The sequence below is a fragment of the Papaver somniferum genome, chromosome 1 (assembly GCF_003573695.1).
Source record: "Papaver somniferum cultivar HN1 chromosome 1, ASM357369v1, whole genome shotgun sequence".
NCBI classification, from domain to species: Eukaryota; Viridiplantae; Streptophyta; class Magnoliopsida; order Ranunculales; family Papaveraceae; genus Papaver; species Papaver somniferum.
This window is the reverse complement of record NC_039358.1, coordinates 124,272,011-124,294,169: the sequence shown is the minus strand read 5'-3', so window position 1 is coordinate 124,294,169 and position 22,159 is coordinate 124,272,011. Positions and strand designations below refer to the sequence as shown.

General features: G+C 37.5%; 4 protein-coding genes and 2 pseudogenes across 7 annotated transcripts; all 6 read left to right on the top strand.

Annotated features, from left to right (window-relative positions):
- Window positions 1-1,875: 1,875 nt before the first annotated feature.
- Window positions 1,876-5,792, top strand: LOC113299376 (cinnamoyl-CoA reductase 2-like). 2 transcript variants are annotated; one of them, XM_026548398.1, is made up of 9 exons: window positions 1,876-2,038; window positions 2,516-2,641; window positions 2,780-2,855; window positions 2,952-3,203; window positions 3,751-3,920; window positions 4,026-4,211; window positions 4,577-4,739; window positions 5,002-5,191; window positions 5,439-5,792. In XM_026548398.1, exons 4-9 carry the CDS (start codon window positions 3,038-3,040, stop codon window positions 5,569-5,571), a joined length of 1,008 nt encoding a protein of 335 aa, XP_026404183.1. In that variant the 5' UTR covers window positions 1,876-2,038; window positions 2,516-2,641; window positions 2,780-2,855; window positions 2,952-3,037; the 3' UTR covers window positions 5,572-5,792. The 2 variants fall into 2 exon arrangements, with proteins under 2 accessions (XP_026404183.1, XP_026404190.1); XM_026548405.1 differs by having other exon boundaries at window positions 2,946-3,203.
- A 115-nt stretch (window positions 5,793-5,907) lies between these two features.
- On the top strand, window positions 5,908-7,947 carry LOC113299417 (annotated as a pseudogene).
- On the top strand, window positions 7,675-11,577 carry LOC113299391 (cinnamoyl-CoA reductase 2-like). Of its 2 annotated transcripts, none has more exons than XM_026548414.1 (7): window positions 7,675-7,804; window positions 8,029-8,595; window positions 8,686-8,852; window positions 8,953-9,138; window positions 9,306-9,468; window positions 9,719-9,908; window positions 10,031-10,419. In XM_026548414.1, exons 2-7 carry the CDS (start codon window positions 8,439-8,441, stop codon window positions 10,161-10,163), a joined length of 996 nt encoding a protein of 331 aa, XP_026404199.1. In that variant the 5' UTR covers window positions 7,675-7,804; window positions 8,029-8,438; the 3' UTR covers window positions 10,164-10,419. The 2 variants fall into 2 exon arrangements, with proteins under 2 accessions (XP_026404199.1, XP_026404206.1); XM_026548421.1 differs by lacking the exon at window positions 7,675-7,804 and adding an exon at window positions 11,442-11,577 and having other exon boundaries at window positions 7,826-8,595; window positions 10,031-10,164.
- Window positions 10,805-13,091, top strand: LOC113350350 (cinnamoyl-CoA reductase 1-like). Its single transcript, XM_026594465.1, has 6 exons — window positions 10,805-10,919; window positions 11,442-11,611; window positions 11,729-11,914; window positions 12,098-12,260; window positions 12,339-12,529; window positions 12,706-13,091. The coding sequence occupies exons 1-6, from the start codon at window positions 10,805-10,807 to the stop codon at window positions 12,712-12,714; spliced, it is 834 nt and encodes a 277-aa protein (XP_026450250.1). The 3' UTR covers window positions 12,715-13,091.
- LOC113299404 (cinnamoyl-CoA reductase 2-like) lies at window positions 13,029-16,198 on the top strand. Of its 2 annotated transcripts, XM_026548428.1 has the most exons (7): window positions 13,029-13,088; window positions 13,181-13,559; window positions 14,351-14,518; window positions 14,753-14,938; window positions 15,134-15,296; window positions 15,402-15,591; window positions 15,871-16,198. In XM_026548428.1, exons 3-7 carry the CDS (start codon window positions 14,387-14,389, stop codon window positions 16,010-16,012), a joined length of 813 nt encoding a protein of 270 aa, XP_026404213.1. In that variant the 5' UTR covers window positions 13,029-13,088; window positions 13,181-13,559; window positions 14,351-14,386; the 3' UTR covers window positions 16,013-16,198. The 2 variants fall into 2 exon arrangements, with proteins under 2 accessions (XP_026404213.1, XP_026404220.1); XM_026548435.1 differs by lacking the exon at window positions 13,029-13,088 and having other exon boundaries at window positions 13,264-13,559; window positions 14,751-14,938.
- Window positions 16,199-16,567: 369 nt separating this feature from the next.
- On the top strand, window positions 16,568-21,407 carry LOC113350344 (annotated as a pseudogene).
- The last annotated feature ends 752 nt before the right edge of the window (window positions 21,408-22,159 follow it).

Sequence of the window (22,159 nt, the reverse complement as noted above, 5' to 3'; positions counted from 1 at the left end):
AAAATTGGATTTTCAATATTCTTGTTCCAACCTTCTCAATTTTGGGATAGATCTTGTGTCCGATTCAATCATTAACCTATTCATTCTTTGGTTTTAATATCGTTCTTCATCTCACGATGTATCCTCGCCCGCTAGATTCTTCAGAAACCATAGAGGATTCAGGTATCATGGGAAGTGTGGCTAGGATGTTGGAGGATGTCCTGGCAAACCAAGCTGGTATTGCTAGGAGGCAAAGCGAAACATTCCGACTTTTGAACGATATAACAGCTCAATTACAAGGAGGTTCGGCAAGCATTTATCCAGACGGTGTAAGAAACGCTGAATCCTTATCTAGAAGTCATGCCTTCACCGGTGAAGATGTAGAGAGAGTGCATGGACACGGGGGACTCAGGAGAGACGAACAACATGGTTCAGCCGGCGACAGAGACTCGAGACAACTCCACAGAAGAAAAGACTTGTCCGGGATGCCACAATGTTTGCCGGATAAAGAAAAGGATCCTGCAACTTACGTAGCATTGCTGGAAGATTTATATCTCAAGACTCTTGCTGAAGCTCAGAAGACTTCCCAATCCACAGCGACCTTTAAGCCAAGTGAATAAATGCTCGAGGAGGGAGAAATCAATCAAGGAACACGTGAGTGCAGAGGATGGGAGCGTTCGACTCATTCACCTCGCAATGATATTATGACGCCTTCCGCATTCCGTCATCCAGTCAAGCGAGCCGCGGATATGATGACACACACTGGTTTTCACCTGTAGTATGTGCAACTTAGGCCTTCTTGAAACTTCTGAACATATAATTCTTCACTTTCCATTTGCAAAGTCTGTTTGGTATTTAACTCCTTATGCAGATCTAGTGGAGCAAGATAGTGTTTCTAACACTACTCTTAAAGATTGGGTGATAAAATGGGCTTCTGACACTACTCCAAAAGATAAAGTTTGTGCAGTTTTCTCAATTGCCTGGAGCCTTTGGAAAGAAAGATGCTCACACATCTTTCAAGGAAAAACTTTAAATCATCATTCCACAACTAGATTGTCTTTGAAACTAGTTAACGATACATATTTATTTTTGAACAAAGAGGATGAACAGGGAAGAACTACACCGTGTCCTGTAGTTGAAAGAAATCTGGAAAATGTTATCAATGACTTACCTGAAAATTGTTCTATTATCTTTAGTGATGCAACATTTGATAAGAACACTAATATGTCTGGAATGGGTTTGGCAATGTATGACACTACAAGTACCTTCATTGGGTGCAAGATCAAGCCAGGCACAGTAAGGAATGCAGAGGAAGCTGAAAGTCTTGCTTTATTGAATGTTGTAGAGTGGACAAAGAAAAAAGGAATGGAGCGAGTTTGTTTTATTAGTGACGCTAAGTCATTCATTGATTATCTTAGTTTAAATAATAACGAGTTATATTGGTACAACAGTTCAGTCTTGGATAACTGTAAAACCATTTGTTATTCTTTTGAATTCATTACCTTTGATTTTGGCCGATCAGGCTGCCAAGTTTAGCAAGAAATCTAGAATTTCAGGGAAATGGATGTAAGTTATTCCAGACTTTCTCAATTCTGCTCTGTAATAGTTCTATTCAGCAATAAAAAAAGACAAATTCTAGCAAAAAATTTTTTTTTACAAAGACTTGTTTGGTGATATAATTATTGGCAGCTGTTAATTTATTATTAACGTCTGCAAAAAAAAAGTGACTTATTATAAATGTTCCGTGAGCTGTCGCGCTGAGAGAATTTCCCAATAAAATTTACCAAGCAACTTTTGGTGAAAGTTTTTGGTAAAAATCCGTTGCAAAGTGCTTTTGTTCAAAGAAGAAATCCCAAGCGGGGCTGAGTGGTAGTTTGGTACCGAACACAACTTAGGACAGGTGAAGTGAACATAACCCAGAACCAGTAGTAAGAGTGAGAGTTCAAAGAAAGAAAAGGTGAAGTAGAAGAGGCGGAGATACAGAGAGTTTGTTTAACTGGCGCTGGAGGATTTCTAGCTTCTAAGGGCTACATCGTCCATGGAACTGTTCGAGACCCAAGTAAATCTCTCTCTCTCACTCACTCAACTTTCTAGTTTATAGTATTATTAGTAGATTATTATCATATCTAATAATGTTCCTCTCATCCGGTTGATTCACCTCCTCTGAATTAAGTTTGATCTTGGATTTTCATTTCATCCATCCAACTTTACCTTGTTTTTATTGCTAGTATGAAAGATGGTTCGCTGTTAGATTTTGAATGCATTGATTCTTTAAAATAAGAGCTATGCAAAGTATGATTAAAAAGGATCTTCGCGAATATATGTACTTTTGATAATTGAATACTGCAAAATTATTCCTTTCGTGCATAAACTTTTAAAGATACGTAGCACAGTATACTTACATAGTGATATTCCAGTGATTTTTGTGGTTTCAGCAACCATTTTAGATTCCCGTTAAGCCTATTTGCTTTCTGAATTCTTATTCAGAAATTTGAATGTCTCTCTCTTTTTCTTGTTTATTTTATATCTGCAACAGAAGTGGAAGGCAATTGGAAGCTGAGTTGTGAAAAATTGCAAAACGTGGGATGGTGATACATAACACTAGAATAAATCCTTGTTGACTCTGTTAACAGATACCAAGAGAAGGTTATTTTGACTCAAGGTACCGGAAAGATATAGCCATATCATGTACTTGTTTAGTTTGATAAAAAAAAGAGTTTATTTCTAAATGTTATGTGTTAAAACAGTAGTAAGAATTTAGTGGGCGTCTTGTTTCATCATCCGCGTCTTCTCTTGGCAGGTTCTGCTTTCACTTTCCAGAATAAGTGACATCTCTAGGTGCTGCCTTGCTGATGTATCAAGCTGTAGGATACAATGTATGTAGTATCAATTTAAGGGTGCAATGGTTAATAAAATACAAATGTTTAAGTATCACCCATTTAAATAATGCTCCCATTTATTTTAAGTTGTAGAGGTTGGAGTTATTCCCCACTCACTCATCTCATGTCATCTTAATTGGTGAGGGACCACTTGTTTCTATAGAGACTCCATATTATAAATGAGAGATGATTTGGAAATATTTCTGAATAGAAGAGGAAAAGTAAGAGTAAAAGAGATGGAAAAAAGAGTGTGTGTAACAGGTGCAGGAGGATATCTAGCTTCCTGGGTCGTCAAGTATCTCCTCTCTAAGGGCTACATAATCCATGGAACTGTTAGAGATCCAAGTAACTCCCTCTACTCTGCCTAGCTCTCTTGAGTTATTTATTTTTGTAAATTTTGTCACCTTCTTTCGTACTATTGTTAGTTTGATTTGTTAATAAGCTAATAATATTGAAGCTGGTCTTTTTACTTAACTTAGTTGCTTTTCATTTAGATGTCGTTGAAATGTATTGAAGGATTCCAAATCAAAGGCCAGTCCTCTTGTTGATTTCCTTATTATCTTCAAAATCTGGATACTAGATGCTATTGCCTGCTGTTAGTAATCCTAAGTGTGGAATCAGATTTATTTAATGTGAAAAGTTAATATCCACCAAGTAGAGTAGAACTGAAATTTTCATAGATACTAGAACATGATTACACAGCTTTTGCCACTCTTGAGTATTGAAGCTGCAATTTATAATCAAAGTTCAATGATGAGCCCTTACAAAATAGATGCGTGTCGTGTATTTTTTAACACACTAGTGAAGTCTCTGGATTTTCCTCAATTAGTAGAATTTCCCTGAAGAAAATCTTTTGCATCATGAACTTTACTTTCTTTTAAATGTGTTTCAGATGATGAGAAGTATGCTCATTTGAAGAATCTGGAGAATGCCTTGGAAAACCTGCATCTCTTCAAGGCAGACTTGTTGGATTACGACAGCCTCTGTGCTTCCATGGCAGGATGCAGGGGCGTCCTTCATATAGCGAGTCCAGTTCCTTCAGGTGCCGTAATCAACCCCAAGGTAAGAATATCTTGAACTAATGGTACTGATGCATTTTTCCGTTTTGTGTACACTTGTTTTATGTAAAGAATTTTGTCGGTTTACTTTCTTTGCCGGACGTTACAGGTAGAACTACTTGAGCCTGCTTTAACGGGTACATGCAATGTACTGAAGGCGTGTACTGAGGCAAAAGTAAAAAGGGTTGTGGTTGTTTCATCTGTTTCTGCCGTTATCTGGAACCCTAATTGGCCAAAGGATCAATCTATGGATGAATCGTGTTGGTCTGACAAGGAATATTGCAGATCAAGTGAGGTAATGATCTACTGATTAATGCAGCCATGATATAGCTTATTAACCATCAAAGATTTCACTTGAACTATTTACTTCCTAAAATATTTCTAAAATGCAATTATAATCGTTTTCTTGTATTAAAGCCAGATTTGTTTTTATCATTTACAAAATTGGCCTATTGCTCGTGTAACTTGAGAATTTTCATTTGTTCAATCTTACTTGCCAAAGGCATGTTTACCATGTTCCATTAGCTCAATGCCTTGTATATATATATCGTTGCCATCCAATTGTGTAATGGGGTTTGACTTATCTTCCTTCATTTGCCTCTGCGTTGAATTGTCATGTATGTGTATAACCTAATCCCCATTTATTATTACTGGTGCCAGAACTGGTATAGCTTCTCCAAAACAGAAGCAGAAAGTGCGGCTTGGGAGTACTCAAAGAAAAATGGGCTTGATGTGGTAACAGTTTGTCCATCACTTATTTTTGGGCCACTGTTACAATCTACTATGAACGCTAGTAGCTCAGTTCTTGTCAAGTTATTGAGAGGTATCACCTTTTCTCCTTTCCGAGTTTGGCATTATGAATACTATGAGAAGGAATTAAAAAAAAAAAAGAGAAATCTATAAGATTCATTTCTGCCTTCTCTGCCACAAACAAAAAGTTCTTCATATTTCAGTTAAGCATCAATTTTGGGGTGAATTTGTTTGAGAAATCTCACTACTCCACATGTGACGAGCTTTGATAGTTGTAAATTGTTATATAAATTGCATTATGTTTCTAAGTTACACTTCTGGCGTGGTCAAATCAGATGGCGTTGAGGAAATCGATAATAATGAAAGGAGGATTGTAGATGTGCGTGATGTGGCTGAGGCAGTGTTACTGGCATATGAGAAGCCAGAAGCAGAAGGGAGATATTTATGTTCGACTTATACTGTCAATACACAAGAGTTGATTGAGAAGCTCAAAACCATGTACCCTGATTACAGTTACCCAAAGAAGTAAGTCAATGTCGTAAGTCTCTTTCCTGACATTTTCTTTTTTAGATTGAACTGCCTCATCTTAAAGATGGTACAATGGATTGCATGGTGAAAATAAATTCTGCTTTTGCAACCATTTTTAACAAGTACGTTTGCGGTCTGAGTTCATAAGTAATCCTAACTACTTCCTGATAACATAGATTCAACTATTCAAAGAATGTATTTCTTTTTTATACTTTTATTCAGTTTTGTTATGTTCCCTTAACAGAATTGCTGAAGTGAAGGAATTGCCCCAGAGAAGTTGCGAAAAACTGCAGAAGTTGGGATGGAAATGCATAACACTGGAAGAAAGCCTCGCTGACTCTGTCAAATGCTACCAAGAGATGGGAATCTTGGATTGAGGTACAATCGAGTGTGTAGTGGAACATGTTTCGCGGTGAAAGGGTTGCCTCTGTAAGCTCTCAACAAAACGAATGTTTATAACTTATTAATGTAATAGTAGTTGGTGGGATTCTTGTTTCCTGCGTGTAATAGAATAGATGATATACCATTTGGTGGGTATAATCGTTAGTATCAATAACATACCAAATTCTACCGTAAAAAAAAGAGAAGAAAAAGAAAAGCATAATCTGATGTCACATATATAGTAAAGAAGTGATCGAATGAGCTTACCTTTTTGTTGTTTTGTTCTATACTGAATCAATATTAGAAAGAGAAAGGTTGTGATCTAAATGATTAATCAGAAGGAGAGATAGAAGGTAGAGATGAAGGAGATAGTGTGTGTAACAGGTGCAGGAGGATTTCTAGCTTCTTGGGTTGTCAAGTATCTCCTTGCTGAGGGATTCATAGTCCATGCAACCGTTAGAAATCCAAGTAACTTTCTACTGTCTTTTTAGTCTCTGCTTTATTCTTGTTGATCCTATGCTGTCGTATGTTTTCTCCTTCATTTTTCTTACAGTTTAATATTCTTAAAACTACTTTTGGTTACGGATGTACACTTTACTTGCTTTCGTTAATTCTCTCTTTGCCTTCAATTGATTTTAGTCTCTTATACATGCGTACCTAATTTCATTAATGGTATTTGAAAATTAGTTCCATCGGCTTCTACTGTTTTGTCATTACTTCTTTTTTGTATATTCTGATTGTGTAGTGAAAAGATTCAGTTAAGGAATCTGGACAAGTGGTAAAACTGACTTTTTCACCCTTTTGCCAGTTTATTATCACTCTCCACCGACCCCCCATCCCCAGCACCAAAAGAAAAGCTTAGAATACTTTACCTATACTAAGTAATGGAACTGAAAAATCTTCCAACACATGTGGATTGCCATATGCTATTCTTCTGAATCCCGCTTTATTGACGTCTTTCAGGTGATGAAAAGTATGATTATGTGAATAATTTTGAGAATGCCTTGGAAAACCTGCACCTCTTCAAAGCAGATTTGCTCGATTACCACAGCCTCTTCGCTGCCGTTGCAGGATGTAGGGGTGTTTTTCATGTAGCTAGTCCAGTTCAGCTCCTGTGGCCAATCCCATGGTAGTAAGCTATTTCATTCACTGGATGCTTACTTAGATTTGTGTTCAAATATTTTATGTGGAGAGGTTATGGATGCTTACCTAGATTTGTGTTAAAATATTTTATGTGGAGAGGTTATGGATGCTTACCTTCTTATTTGATTGCTTTAGGTAGAACTGATCGTACCCACTTTGATAGGAACACGTAATGTATTAAAGGCATGTACTGAAGCAAAAGTTAAGAGGGTTGTGGTTGTGTCATCTATTGCCGCTGTTATGTTAAACCCGAACTGGCCGAAGGGTAAACCCATGAATGAATTGTGTTGGTCTGAGAACGAATACTGCAAAACAAGTGAGGTAACGATACAATATTTATACATTAGTTGTATGAGAAGCTTGATATCCTTGAAAAATATAAGTATTATATATCACAGTTCTGCTTTTTGTTGTTCATGATGCAATGAGAATGTTGTTAACTTCATTAAGGATCTCTCCCTCTCATTTTTTTAAAGCATCTCTTTCTCATATCAAATGCATCACATATATGTATAACTTAAACTCCTTATTTATTCTTGGTGCTAGAATTGGTATTGCCTTTCCAAACAAGAAAGAAGCAGAAAGAGAAGCTTGGGAATATACAAACAAGAAAGGGCACGGTGTGGTGACAGTTTGTCCGGCACTTACTATTTGGCCAATGTTACAGTCTACAATTAATGCTAGTAGCTCGATTCTGAAAGGTTTCTTACTTGCATTCCCCCTTTTCCCATAGTTCTCCGGTGACTTTAGTTGAAAAATCCTCATGTATAACGTGTTAAATTCATACTCAAATCAATAGTTCCCACTGAATTTCTGTTTCTATCAACAGAGCTTCAAAAGTTGCCAAGTAAATTACTTTGTGTCTCTAAAGTACACTTCTGACATGATAAAATCAGATGGCGCCGAGACAGTGGTAAACAAAGACCAAAGGATTGTAGAGGTGCGTGATGTGGCTAGAGCAATATTGCTGGCATATGAGAAGTTGGAAGTAGAAGGGAGATACATATGCTCCGCATATCTGGCCAAAACATGAGACTTGATTGACAGGCTGAAGACCATGCATCCAAAGTATAATTATTCCAAAAAGTAAGGAATATGTTGTCTTTCTACTTTTCTATTTGGTTGAACTGTTCAACGGATTTGATGGTTTCAGTAATGCTGCAATTCATGCAACCATTCTTGCTAGGATATTTGCCTTATTTTCATAACTAGTACTTATTTTTTCTTGATGAAGTTGTTTCAGTTACAACCCAGAATGCTACTTTTTGCCTTCCTCTGATCATATTGAGTGTTCTCTAAATCATTAACAGAATTACTGAAGCTGGTGACCAACGATTTTCTTGAGGTCAAATTAGTGACTAGACCATAAAGTAAAACTGTAAAACGCTGGAACTAAACATTTACTCCTACTCCCTTCTCTACAAAAGTCGATTAAAAAAGTCCTTGTTCCACTTGAGTTCCACATAAAGGCTCCTAGAATATTCCGGCTATGTGAGGTTCCCTGTGGTCACTGTAACTGTCAATTTTATCTGCCCCTAAACCTTGGCTCTTTCTTGTAGGAATCGACCTTTCTATATATAAAAAACAAAATTTGTGCCTAAATTAAAACTTGATTCAAACAGAAAGAAAACATCATGTGTTGACATTTAGGTAATGCGTGACAACATTGAGTCACCTAATATTCCTTGCTTTTTCAATAAAAACAAACTGGGGAGAGGATATGAAATCATTGACTCAGAGACAAAAAGGTAAAGCAGCAGAGGAGATGGAGAAACAAAGGGCTTGTGTAACTGGTGCTGGAGGTTTTCTAGCTTCTTGGGTTATCAAGTTGCTCCTCTCTAAGGGCTACACTGTTCACGGAACCGTTAGAGATCCAAGTACACTATCTCTACTCATCATGTATTGTTTAATCTCCTCGCATTATCAGACAGGTTATATCATCTGATTTCCTGTAAAATTCTTTTCAGGTGATGAAAAGCACGCTCATTTGAACAATCTGGAGAACGCCGCGGATAATCTACAGCTCTTCAAGGCAGATTTGCTGGACTACAACAGCCTCTGTGCTGCAATTGCAGGATGCAGCGGTGTTTTTCATATTGCCAGTCCATGTACAACTCCTGTGGCCGATCCTATGGTGAGAGTTTCTAGGGCTAATAATCGAAAAATTTCATCATGGGCTAACAAGTTTTATGTAGAGAGGTTTGGCAAGTTACATTCTTAATGGGTTGTTGCAGGTTGAACTGATTGAGCCTGCTGTCAAGGGTACGCGTAATGTACTGAAGGCGTGTACCGAGGCTAAAGTGAAGAGGGTTGTGGTTGTGTCATCTCGTGCTGCTGCTATTTGGAACCCTAATTGGCCAATTGATCAACCCATTGATGAGTCTTGTTGGTCTGACAAGGAACACTTGAATACAATTAAGGTACGCTTACCAAGTTATATATAAAGTACTCGTTCTATTTTGTAATGGGAATGACGCAATGAGCTTAAAATTAAAGGATTTCAACTACTCTTGCTCTTCACTTTCCTTGAGATTGACTTCATCATTTATGTTGGTAACCTAAGCTCCTTGATTTGTCATTGTTGCAGAATTGGTATGCCCTCTCCAAAACAGATGCAGAAAGTGAGGCTTGGGAGTATGCAAAGAAGACCGGGCTCGATGTGGTAACAATACTTCCATCACTTATCATCGGGCCAATGCTGCAGTCTAAGATGAATGCAAGTACCTTAACTCTCATCAAGATTATAAAAGGTATCTTCGGTGTATTTTATATTTCTCCATTTAGAGTTTCACATTCTGAAAAGTGAGAACACTATAGGATTCCCTTTCACATTTTACACTACAAACAATAAAAGTTCACATTTCAGTTAACTATCAGCTCTAATGATGTGGGGTAAATTTTGGTTGACAGACCCTTTCACTCCTTGTCTGTAAGGCCTTTTAAGTTGCAAATTAAAATACTGTCTGTTTCTAAGTTAAGCTTCTGACATGATTAAATCAGATGAAGCTGAGGAAATGGTTAACAATGACCTTAGGATTGTGGATGTGCGTGATGTGGTTGCAGCAATACTGATGGCATATGAGAAGCCCAAAGCAAAAGGAAGATACATCTGTTCTGCACATAATGCCACAACACAGGATTTGGTTGACAAGCTTAAGACCATGTATCCAATGTCTCATAATCCCAAGAAGTAAGTCAATTCATGAAGTCTACGTGCCTTTAATTTGAGTTGAGAAGTAATCTTTGCTGTCTATGAATTTACTGCTGGTGTCTTTATTATAATTTTTTTTTTCATCTACATGTTCTTAACAGAATTACTAAGGGGGAAGATAAGCACAAGCTAAGTTCTGAAAAGTTGCAGAAGTTGGGATGGACATACATACCGCTCGAGAAAAGCCTCGCGGACTCTGTTAAATGCTACAAAGAGAAGGGTATCTTGCTTTGAGGTACACACATGTTTAAAAGTGGGACGGATGCTCTATGTAGTATCTCAATAAAAAGATATCATATCTTACTGCTTTGTAAAAATAGTAGTTTCTAGGCTTATTTTATCTTGGTATGTTCTGGTTTTTGCCTTAAAAGAAGAATTAAATATATTGAACAGCCTGGGATAATGAAGTTGTGAGTGATTGAAAGGATACTACCAGTTTTTTAAATTGCACCAAACCTGCCAGTATTTATGGTTGTAGGCCTTCCAGTTATTTATTTGTTCATCTTTCAACCACTATCAGTAGCAGTAGTAGTTGGTTATAGTTGTCTTGTATGTCCTATTTTTGTTGGCCTCTATTCTTATTCTGCTTAAAGCATGCATCCATTCAGCTTTTTATTCAAGCACTGTATATTCTGGAGTGAAACCTCTTAAATTGTGAAATGGTAATAAATTACCAATTTGTAGGAGTTTTATTCTGAGGTCAGAGAAGATAAATTGGTATGGCAGTGACCACATGGACATACCATAAACATCTCATTCATTGGTTACGGAAGCTTCGATTAATCGACCCACCAAATTGTAAAAGCAACTACTTTTCCATTAAAATCCATAGCTTAATTGGTTTCAAGTATCAGAACAGAACCGGTGAGAGTGATATGGTGGACAAGGAGAGACTTTGTGTTCATGGTGCAGGAGGATTTATAGCATCCTGGATTGTGAAGTTTCTCCTTTCCAAAGGCCACATTGTCCATGGAACTATTAGAAATCCAAGTAATGCTTTCTCTCACCTTGCTTCTCTAATTTTAGTCCTCTTCACTGTCCTCTAGGTATATCAGTTAAACTATTTGATGATATTCGAACTGTCAATGACAGTCGTGATCTATGACCCAAACATACTACCACAACAAAACTAACGGCATTGTATCTTAATGTTGGTGCATTCGCATTTTTTGAAAGTAGTTAAATGGAGCACTTGTATTTACTTCTCACATTTGTGAGCTTAGAGCTTAAGATAATTTGCTGCTGCTCTTTTGTATTCTTTGAAACTGAAATTTGTACTCTCTATGCTTAGGAGGAGTATTTAGTTTCCTCCGTAAGCATACGAGTCTGTTTCACTTCTCAACTTGTTTGAGGTTTCACTGAATTCGAGGATTAAACATAGGCATTTCAGTTGAGAATAATCTCAATAAGTGCCTTTGGATTTTCGAGTGCTTACCTTAAATTCGATGTGCTTGTTGATACCGAAATTTAGCTGCTAGTCTACATCTAAACTCTTCTAAAACCTCTTCTCAGGTGATGAAAAGAATGCTCACTTGAAAATATTGGACAATGCCACTGAAAACCTCAAACTCTTCAAGGCAGACTTGCAGGACTACAGAAGCCTCTGTGCCGCCATCACAGGCTGCACCGGAGTTCTCCATGTTGCCAGTCCAGTTCCTGTGGGTCCTGTAGCCAACCCTAAGGTATAATAATTTTGATCGCTAATAAAAGTTCAATAGTGAGTTGAATCACATGTTCCATTTGTACAGTAAGTTGTCCTTACAAACACACCTTCAGTTATTAGTAAATTACTGTTGCAGGTGGAGGTTATCGAGCCTGTTATAACGGGGACGCGTAATGTATTAAGGGCATGCAGCGAGATGAAAGTGAAGAGGGTTGTGGTTGTATCATCTATTGCTGCTGTCATTATGAACCCCAATTGGCCAAAGGATCAACCCATGGACGAGACATGCTGGTCTGACGAGGAACACTGCAAAAAATTTGAAGTAACTGAACTGACCAAGCTATTCTTCTGTTAATGTTATTGCATTCAATGAGCTGTACTTAACTAATGACTCTGAGTTTCCTCTTTTACTTGAGTGTCCTTGTTCATATGAAAAAGTTATAAAGAGCACATTCGAAACAGATTGAGCTCGTCTTACTAATATTAAATTAATGCATGGGTCCAGAATGAGTACTACCTCGCCAAAACAGTCTCAGAAAGTGAGGCATTGCATTATGCAAAGACAAAGAACCTTGATACCATAACGATCTGTCCGTCCCTTACTTTTGGGCCGATGTTGCAGTCCGAGTTAAATTCTTCTAGCATGATTCTTGCCAAAATTTTGAAAGGTATATCTGGGTCATCTGTTTAAACTCCTTAGAATATTTATTGTGTAAACTAAGAGATTGTTGTTTATATGATCAAAGTGTCAGATGAATGTGAGACAATGTTAAACATTGTACGGTGGGTCGTTGATGTGCGTGATGTTGCTCAAGCAGTTCTGCTGGCATATGAGAAACCTGAAGCAGAAGGGAGATATATTTGTTCGGCCTTCTTGGTCGAAAAGCAAGATTTTGTTGAAAAGCTGAAGCGCATCTATCCAAACTTCTCCAATGAAGTAAGTCTTGATCAGGCTATCATTTTAAAATATTAAGTACTAATCAAACGTTGTTAACCCGGTTGTAAGACAGGGTTCAAAGTGTGCAATCAAAGACTTTTCACTTAAACTGTGAAATGCAAGTGGAGATATTTTCTACAGCTGATATTATCTTATTTATATATGAACATTAACAGGATTTCTGAGGAAGAGAAGTATCAGGATTTGAACTGTGAGAAACTAAAGAAATTGGGATGGACAACCAGACCATTAGTAGACACCCTCACCGACTCGGTTCAAAACTACCTGGAGAAGGGAATTTTAGAAACTCATTTGCTATAGAACATTCTGAAGGCTTACATTTCGGTCTTGTCATTAGGTTGAAATCGTCTGTGCCCAACAAATTTTCAAAGTTCTCAGCATAAAACAAATCATTGTTATGAATGAGTTTTATAAGAGACATGATTGATCAGTTTTCTAGTTGGGGCCTTATTTATCCATTCATTTGTTTGTTTCTGTGTAGTTTGGTTTAGATGCTTTGTGATATTCCACCTTCAGCCTATTATTCTACTTAAATGCGGTATATTATTTTGCTTAATTAAATGCTATTAGGATAATCAGGTGTCTGGGTCTTTTTCTTGTTACAAAAATGTTCTGTTTTCTTTGTTTCAGAAGAAATACTTTTGTGACAGCCTGGGTGAATCAAGTTGTGTGTGATACATGTGGATGTGGGATATATAATATTATGTTTTGAATCAACTGTACTTCTAAAGGCTGAAACATTCTATCTTGTTTGAAGTGAAGTCAACATCTTGATTCTTCATTAGGAAAGGTAGTTTTTCCTTGAAAAACCCTAGCCATTTCTGCAATCTATTTCACCTACAGCAGAAGACAGAGATAGAGAGACGGCTTGAAAATATGCAAAGTGAGAGAGAAATTGTGGGGAAGGAGAGAGTATGTGTTACAGGTGCAGGTGGATTTATAGCATCTTGGATTGTAAAGCTTCTCCTTTCTAAAGGCTACATGGTACATGGAACTGTTAGAGATCCAAGTAAGTCTCTATCGCGTTCCTTATCAAGTGTTTGATATTTGCTTACTGCCCATCCATTATCATTTTTTCGATTAGGTAGTGGAAGACTTCAAATTATATGCTTTGGTACACTATTTACCTTAATTGGTTATGCATTTGTTTTCTTTAAATTTGTAAAATTCGTATCTGTTTATCTTCCCGGGCAGTCGTACTTAGTATTTTTCATATTCTCAACTTGTTTGACATTTCACTGAATTTGGGGGATAATACTTGAGCATTTTTTCAATTGAGAATTATCCCTATAAGTGCCGTGGTGGTTTGCTTGTTTTCATGTATGATTTTACTTGTATTTATCCGACAGCCTCTTTCTTTTCGAAGTTTTCTGCAGTGTTATCAATGTAGAAACTTGTTTGGGCACTGCTAGTACATATTCCCTCCGTTAATTTTTAATAGGCCAGTTTCTATAAATAAATATTTCAAAAAAATAGGTCAGTTTCCTAATTGTGAAAGTCAAATGTTACTTTAATTTTTCTGGGACCACTTTTCTTTTAACTTCTTTTGATGATAAGTGTTATGTGGACCATTTCTCTTATTTCTTTGGCTGACAAGTGTCATGGGGACCATTTCACTTCACTTTTTTTATTGACAAGTGTGTAGATGACCACTTTCAATAATTAGTTCTCTTAATTTCCTTAATTTTCTCAAAAAAAGAAACTGGCCTATTAAAAAGTAACGGAGGGAGTATTAAACTAAACTGGATGTTGTTATATACTCCATGTCTACCTTTAAACCCCTTTAGAACCTCTTCTCAGGTGATGAAAAGAATGCTCATTTGACACTTTTGGACAATGCCACTGAGAACCTCCAACTTTTCAAGGCAGACTTGCAGGACTACAACAGCCTCTGTGGTGCCATTGCAGGATGCACTGGAGTTTTCCATGTTGCTAGCCCAGTTCCTGCTGGTCGCGCAGCCAACCGAGGTAAACAAAATACTGAACACCGAGAGAGGTGCTAGGTGAGGCGCCTTGGCCTAGCGCCTGTGGCGCTCAGAAAAAATAGTTCAAGGTACTAGCTCCCCGCCTTTTGCGCCTAGGGCGCCTAGGCGGGTGCCTAGCTCGCCTTTCCCATCTACTTCGGATTCAATCACATGTTTCGTGTGTATTATAAGTTGTCACTTCAATACATTCTAAGTTGTTAGTATAATACTATTGCAGGTGGAAGTTATCGAGCCTGTTATGAGGGGGACGAGAAATATTTTAATGGCATGCAGTGAGATAAAAGTGAAGAGGCTTGTGGTTGTATCATCGGTTGTTTCTGTTATTAAGAACCCTGATTGGCCGAAGGATCAACCCATGGATGAGTCATGCTGGTCTGATGAGGAGCACTGCAGAAAAACTGAGGTAACTAAGAAAGTGGATGAAGAAGGATTCTTCTGTTTGGTAATGTTACATTCGTTAACATAAAATTGATACATGATTTTAACTTCTCTCTTCACTTAAGCTTCTATTAATATCAATAGCTGCAGAACACGCACATTTGGTTGCTTAAATGTGAATGAATTGACTCCCTGGTTAATTTTTAAAAACTGGTGCCAGAACTGGTACTACTTCGCCAAAACAGCCTCGGAAAGGGAGGCACTGGAGTATTCAAAGAAAAATGATCTTGATGTTATAACAATTTGTCCGTCTGTTGCTCTTGGGCCAATGTTGCAGTCCACAGTGAATTCTAGTAGCATGATTCTCATCAAGATTTTGAAAGGTTTATCTCCTCATTTACCATCATTCAGCAATAGCTTGTTTAGACTCCTAAGTGAAATATCTCTAGTCTAACATGTCATTAAATTTTACATGATCAAATTATCAGATGGATGTGAGAGAATGTTCATCATTGTACGGCTGGTAGTTGATGTGCGTGATTTTGCTGAAGCTGTATTGTTAGTATATGAGAAGCCTGAAGCAGAAGGGAGGTATCTTTGTTCAGCACCCTCAGTCGAAAGACACGACTTCATCGACAAGCTAAAGAATATCTATCCAAAGTTCAGCTGCTTGCCAATGTAAGTCTGCTTCGTGTTATCATTTTATCAGTATAAAACCTATCTACCTGACCCTAAACCGGCTTACAAGGGCAAAGCTGTCTTAGGTTTACACACTTCAGAAACTGAGAGTGCTCTGGCGATTTGGGGACCATATCTAACAAATAGTAGTATGATTCCTGTTAAACACGGTTGTGAGCCATGTTTCGAAGTCTCGTATCAGCGGTTTTTAACTTGAACTGTGAAATGCAAGTACAGGTTTGCTATGTAACTGATTTTACCATATGTATCTGTGAACAGGACTCCCGGAGAAGAGAAGGGTCAGGAGTTGAATTGTGAAAAACTACAGAAGTTGGGATGGACAGCCAGACCTTTAGAAGAGACACTCCTTGACTCTGTTCAAGATTACCTAGAGAAGGAAATCTTAGAAAAGCATTTTTAAAAACGTACGAATCATTCATCCAATGTTTCTTGGATACATATCACGTCCTTGGATACATATCACGTCCTTGCAGTCTGTTAAAAGTCGTTAATTTTCTTCTCATAAGTTGGTTGAAATTATTGAATGTTGGTACAAAAATTGAATGACTTCTAAAACAATATGATTTGCTTTTATAAGTATGAATAAAAGTGCTAATGAGTTTCAAGCTCAGGTCGTGTACGTTTGTTTTGTCCATTCCTATATGATCCAACTTCAGCTTATCATTCTGCTTAATATTGCTTTCGCATCCAGCTTTTATCTGAGATATGAATTACATTTTTATTTTTTTTCATTTTCAAGAGTTTGTTGAAGTGTACCTATATATTTAAGGGACCAACTAGATTTATTATAGACTTAAACTACTATGGACCACCAGTAGTAGCAGTTGTTGGGTATAGTTGTCTTGTATGTTCGTTTGCCTCTATTTGATCCACCTTCAGTATTTTTCTCTTGGGGCTTGGCCATTGTTGGTTTCAGAGAAGAGCAGAACATAGCAATTGCAGAGCAAAAGAGAAAATGGTACAGCCAGAGAGAGTTTGCGTCACAGGTGCAGGAGGATTCATAGCATCATGGATCGTAAAGCTTCTTCTAAGGGTTACATAGTCCATGGAACTGTTAGAGATCCAAGTAACTCTCTCTCATTTTCTTTCTTTCCACGATTCTTTTTCTCTTGGGTCAAGAAGCACAACAATAAACAATAAAGGATTCATGTTCTTATGCTCACCCCAATACTTGTTGTATTTAAGTAACATCTTCTCACCCATATGGCTTAAGTGAGGATCATGATGAGCTTTTTGCCATTCATTTAACTCTCCACGTACATCACAAATTTCCCCCAAAAATGTATGCGAAGTGACATACGTAGAACCAGAAAACTCAACAGTGGCTTCAAAAAATACCTGTAGAAACAGTTCTAATTGTTATAGAAACTTCATATACAGATCATATTAACTCGTAAGCAACACAACAAGCTACTCAAAACATTCTTACAACTTTACATGTAAATGTTTACCTCCTACAATTGACGATCCCCAACTTACAACTTTCTCTTGGATATATTCAATTGCTTTTTTATTTGCAGATGCATTATCGAGCGTGATGGTGAACACTCTCTCAAGACCCCACTCTATCAAACATTTCTCCAATGCTCTTCCAATATGCTCACCTCCATGACTAGTAATTTGACAGAAACATATTATTCTTTTGTGTAACTTCCAGTGGTCATCGATGAAGTGGGCAGTAACTACCATGTAGTTGTAGTTCTGAATGGATGTCCATGTATCGGTTGTGAGACAAACTCTAACCTTGTTCGACTTGAAATAGTTCACCAAATTGGCTTTTTCACTCAAAAACAGTCCACAGATATCACGATAGACGGTCATCCGCGATGGAAGTTTGAACCTCGGCACAAGATATCTACAAAATGCTATAAATCCTTCTTTTTCAACCATTCGGAAAGACTGTTCATCTGTGATAATGAACTTTATCAAGGCTCTCCTACATCCATCTTGACAGAAGGTAACCCCAACTGTTTGCTGCTGATCTCCCAGATTGCTAGGCTGACCGAGAGAGTCCAACTGCGCAACTTCTAGTGACTCCATATACTTCCGACACTTGGTCAAATGCCAGTTCAAATTTGATGTGCCATACTTCTTACCACCAGCCCTATATTTACCACCTTCACAGTAGTTACATTTCCCCCATTTAATACCAGCTTCATCAACACTCTTTTGGAAATGCTCCCACACCGAAGATGTTCTGTTCCGCTTCATACTTTCCCTGACCTCAGGTTGAGAAGATGGTGGAGGTGGCGGAGATATAACAACACTGACCCTTTGTTGCACAGATTGATATGAATCTTGAGAGGGAATATGAGGTCTCGTTGACATCAATTCTGTAATCTCAACCATGCTTCCTCACTAGTCACTTCTGCAACCAGTAAAGAATACTGCAGCTAGTAATGCTACTGCAACAATTACTAAGCCTGAGAACAAAGTAGAACTTCTACTGTAGAAGAATACTGCAGCTAGAGAAAAGGTTCCCAATAGAAATAGAAGTTATAAGGCAAAGAACAAGTGATATGAATAGAAAGCAAACAATTAAGAAAGCAAACATTTAAGCAGAGAGTAACAATTGATATGAATAGAAAGCAAGATACACCATTTATGATTGAAACCCTATGATTTTTCAATCAATTTAACACACAAAAAAAAATGAAACAAAATTCCTATTATCAATTTGACTCTCATCTCTCCCTGGATGAGAATAAGAACTCTTAAGGGGTATGAGTGTCTAATCATGCTCATCATATGTGGGATGTATAGGTTTTGTAACAAGGTATAAGCTCTGTTCCCTGAAACAATCTGTAATAGAACAAACCTACTTTTTGTTCTCTAAATTCATTTATTGAGCTATGTTAAGAATTGTTTTATAAGACAAAAGGTTCCATAAGCTACACTTAAGTCAGTTGATTTACTTGAACAACAGTTGACCATATATCATACATGTTAAACAACGGACAACTAGAAGCAAAGACACGAAAATTCATCTAAAATTATCAAAGATACAGATCAAGAAATGTGTCTATAAGGGAGGGAACCAAACCTGATAACGGTACTTAACAGTTCAAAGCCTAAGCAGATTGCAAGTGAGGGAAAATGGTCACCAACATCGTTTCTCTTAAGAAATATATGTATGCATAATCAAATAGATGAAGCAAAGAGTTAATACACAATAAATCAGGGCAACCACATAGCAATCTAATTCAAAACACTTACATTATGGAAAACCAAGTATAATCAAATAGATGAAGCAAAGAGGGTTTTATATAACAAAGCAAACAAACCCAAGCAAAAGAATACCGAGAAATCCTAATTCCCACGTTCTATTTCAGTAGTATAGGATTTTTCATAAAAATTTCAAAATCAGTTACTAATATAAAATAGAAAATCTAATTAACACATCAACACCTTAATGAAAGCCTAATCCAAAAGAACAAATCGAAACCCAAATCAAAACACAAACTGAAAGCTTTAAACACTTACATCTTCAGATCGAAACCCCCAAAACCTCAAACTGCACTTGCAGCCTGAAACCCTAAATTCTCTTCTGCAGAGATAAGAAAGTGGATTGAGATGAGCAAAAAATAGATTCAAACACATAACGATACACAAATCGAACACACAAATCACTTACATCTTCAGCTTCAGATCGAAACCCAGACTTCACTTCGCTACTGCAGAGACGAGGAGATGAAATGGTTCGAATGAAAAGAGAGAAATGGTTCGAATGAAAAATAGATGAAATGGTTCGATAGAAAGTAAAATCCATTCAAGGGTTACTTTGTCTTTTACCCCTAATATGTTTTAAAATAACAAAAAAATAGACAGGAGGAGAAAACAATACAAGGGTTAATTTGTCTTTTCAGTATTAGACGGGTAGGCGGGTAGGGTAGGGTAATTTCGTGTTTTACCCGTCATCATCCTACCCATTTAACGGCGGGTAAAAAAATCTCTAACCGTCACCCTACCCGCCAAATAAAGGGTAGGATAAGATAAGGTTACAACACTGACGGGTATGGTAGGCTTGGCGGGTATGGATAGGGTATGTGCACCCCTAGTTTGGATATTATTTACATGTTGTCTTTCGATTTCATTATTACTAAAGTGGTAAATCTTTTAATATTTTCCTTAGCAACTATTTAATTCTTTCCCTTTGGTCGTTCAATCGCTGTTGACGGTACTTTGTTTCTGAAGTAGTTAATGGTAGACTTGATTAGCTACTTTTTTCACCGTTTAGCTTAGTTGGGTTCTTTTGCTCTTTAAATTGTTCCCAGTTTTCTTTCTAGGCGTTTGTGTGTAATAGTCCTCAACTTGTTTGCAAGTTTTACTAAATTTCAACTGACAATTATCCGCATATTGAAACTTGAATGTGCTTGCAAGTTTATATTTTGAGGAAGATTTGGGTTTTAGTACTCTATGTTTATGCTCCGTTAAACCTCTTCTCAGGTGATGAAAAGAACGATCATTTGAGAAAATTGGAGAAAGCCGCTGAGAACCTTCAACTCTTCAAGGTAGAGTTGCTGGATTACAACAGCCTCCATGCTGCCATTGCAGAATGCAATGGAGTTTTCCACGTTGCAAGTCCAGTTCCTGCCGATCGTGTAGCCAATCCTGAGGTATGCGATTTGCTTACACTAAATTCTATTCTATCGGGGGTTCTATCACATGTTCCATATAAACAAAAAGGATGCTTTAACTGTTACATTCGCAGTCATTAGTAAGCTATGTTGTAGGTGGATATCAAGCCAGCTGTTATGGGGACACTTAATGTAGTAAGAGCATGTAATGAGGAAAAAGTAAAGAGGGTAGTGGTTGTGTCATCTGCTGCTGCTATTGTTATGAACCCTAACTGGCCGAAGGATCAACCTATGGTTGAGTCTTGTTGGTCTGACGAAGAGCACTGCAAAAACCTTGAGGTAAGGATTAAAGAAGTAGAGAAGGCATTTGCAATGAGTTTGAAATTTACATCCCAAGAGTAATCCTGTTTAGTGACCATAACTTGATTAGTTATTGAACACACAACTGACACAATTATGTTTAATGGTCTCACTCTTTTAAACAATTCATTATTTGTGCCAGAACTGGTATTGCCTCTCCAAAACAGCAGCAGAAATTGAGGCATTTGACTATGCCAAGACAGTTGGGCTTGATGTTGTGTCGATTTGTCCATCTATCACTTTTGGACCAATGTTGCAGCCTAGACTGAATTCTAGTAGCTCTCTCCTCGTCAAGATATTGAACGGTATTTCTCTTGTTTATCAATATCTGGCTTTGATTGCTGCTTTGCAGAATAAACCTCAAAACTTTGCATGCTGTTCCTGCAATGTAGCATAATGTTAACATAATGATCAATTTTTCAGATGGATGTGAAAGAAGCTTAAGCTTTGTTCAGCGAGTCGTAGATGTACGAGTTGTTGCTGAAGCAGTTCTGCTAGCATATGAGATGCCCGAAGCAGAAGGGAGATATCTTTGTTCCGCATTCATGGTGGACACGCGAGAATTGGTTGACAAGCTGAAGTTCATATATCCTAACTACAGTCCCCCCAAGAAGTAAGTTAATCATTACGAACATTTTTTTAACTTGGCCTGCAAAACTAATGGAGCGCGATCTCTTCTATTTTTATTGATTCTTTCTTCTTGCATGTCTCAACAGAGTCACTGCTGCAGACAAGGTTCAAGAATTGAACTGCGAGAAATTGCGTAAGTTGGGATGGACAACTAGACCACTGGAACAGACCCTTGCGGAGTCTGTGCAAAACTACTTAGAGAAAGGGATTTTAGATCCTCACTTGTAATAAAACACAGTGAACAAGTCATTCTTGAATCTTGGATACTTATCTCCATGTTAAATTCCGTTGCAGTAAATCAGTAGGATTCAAGGAATGTCGGTCGGTTCAAAAAAAGAAAAGAGGGAATTTGTTTTTTTTATTTGGTTGTAGCCTTGTCGTTATGATTGCTTCTACTGAAGACTTTCTATACCCAAAGGGAGAGATTATATGAATAATAAAGAAAAAATACAGCAATAAAGAGAGAAAGAATCCAAGAAATAATGTACTATTCCAGCCAACAGATAAAAAGAGCAGGACGACTCACTTTATAAAACATTGACCCACCTTCTTCCTGAATACCGTGTGCTATGGACCCAATATTCAAGAATGAAACCAATCAGAACACGTTATCTCAGAGGCGAGAGAAAGAATGGCTGTTAGATGTTGAGATGTAGACGGTGTTTCCCGAAATGGTATTATCGGACACTGTGCTCCTATTAGTCACATGAGTACATGACATTCTACCAGATCCTAGTACGATACCTACTCATTTTCTTGCAAAAAAAAGTTCTAAATGAACCACTGCATTTTGACAATGTTTTCTTGTTTGTTGGGTCTGGCATTCAACGAGAGACCCACCACCGTTCCTAAAAATTCTAAATGAACTGTGCATTTATACAACGTTAAAACAATCACTCACATATTTTATTGTTTGTTGGGTCGCATGGCATTCGGCAAGGGACTCACCGTTCCCAACGGGTCATCATCACCCTCCATTG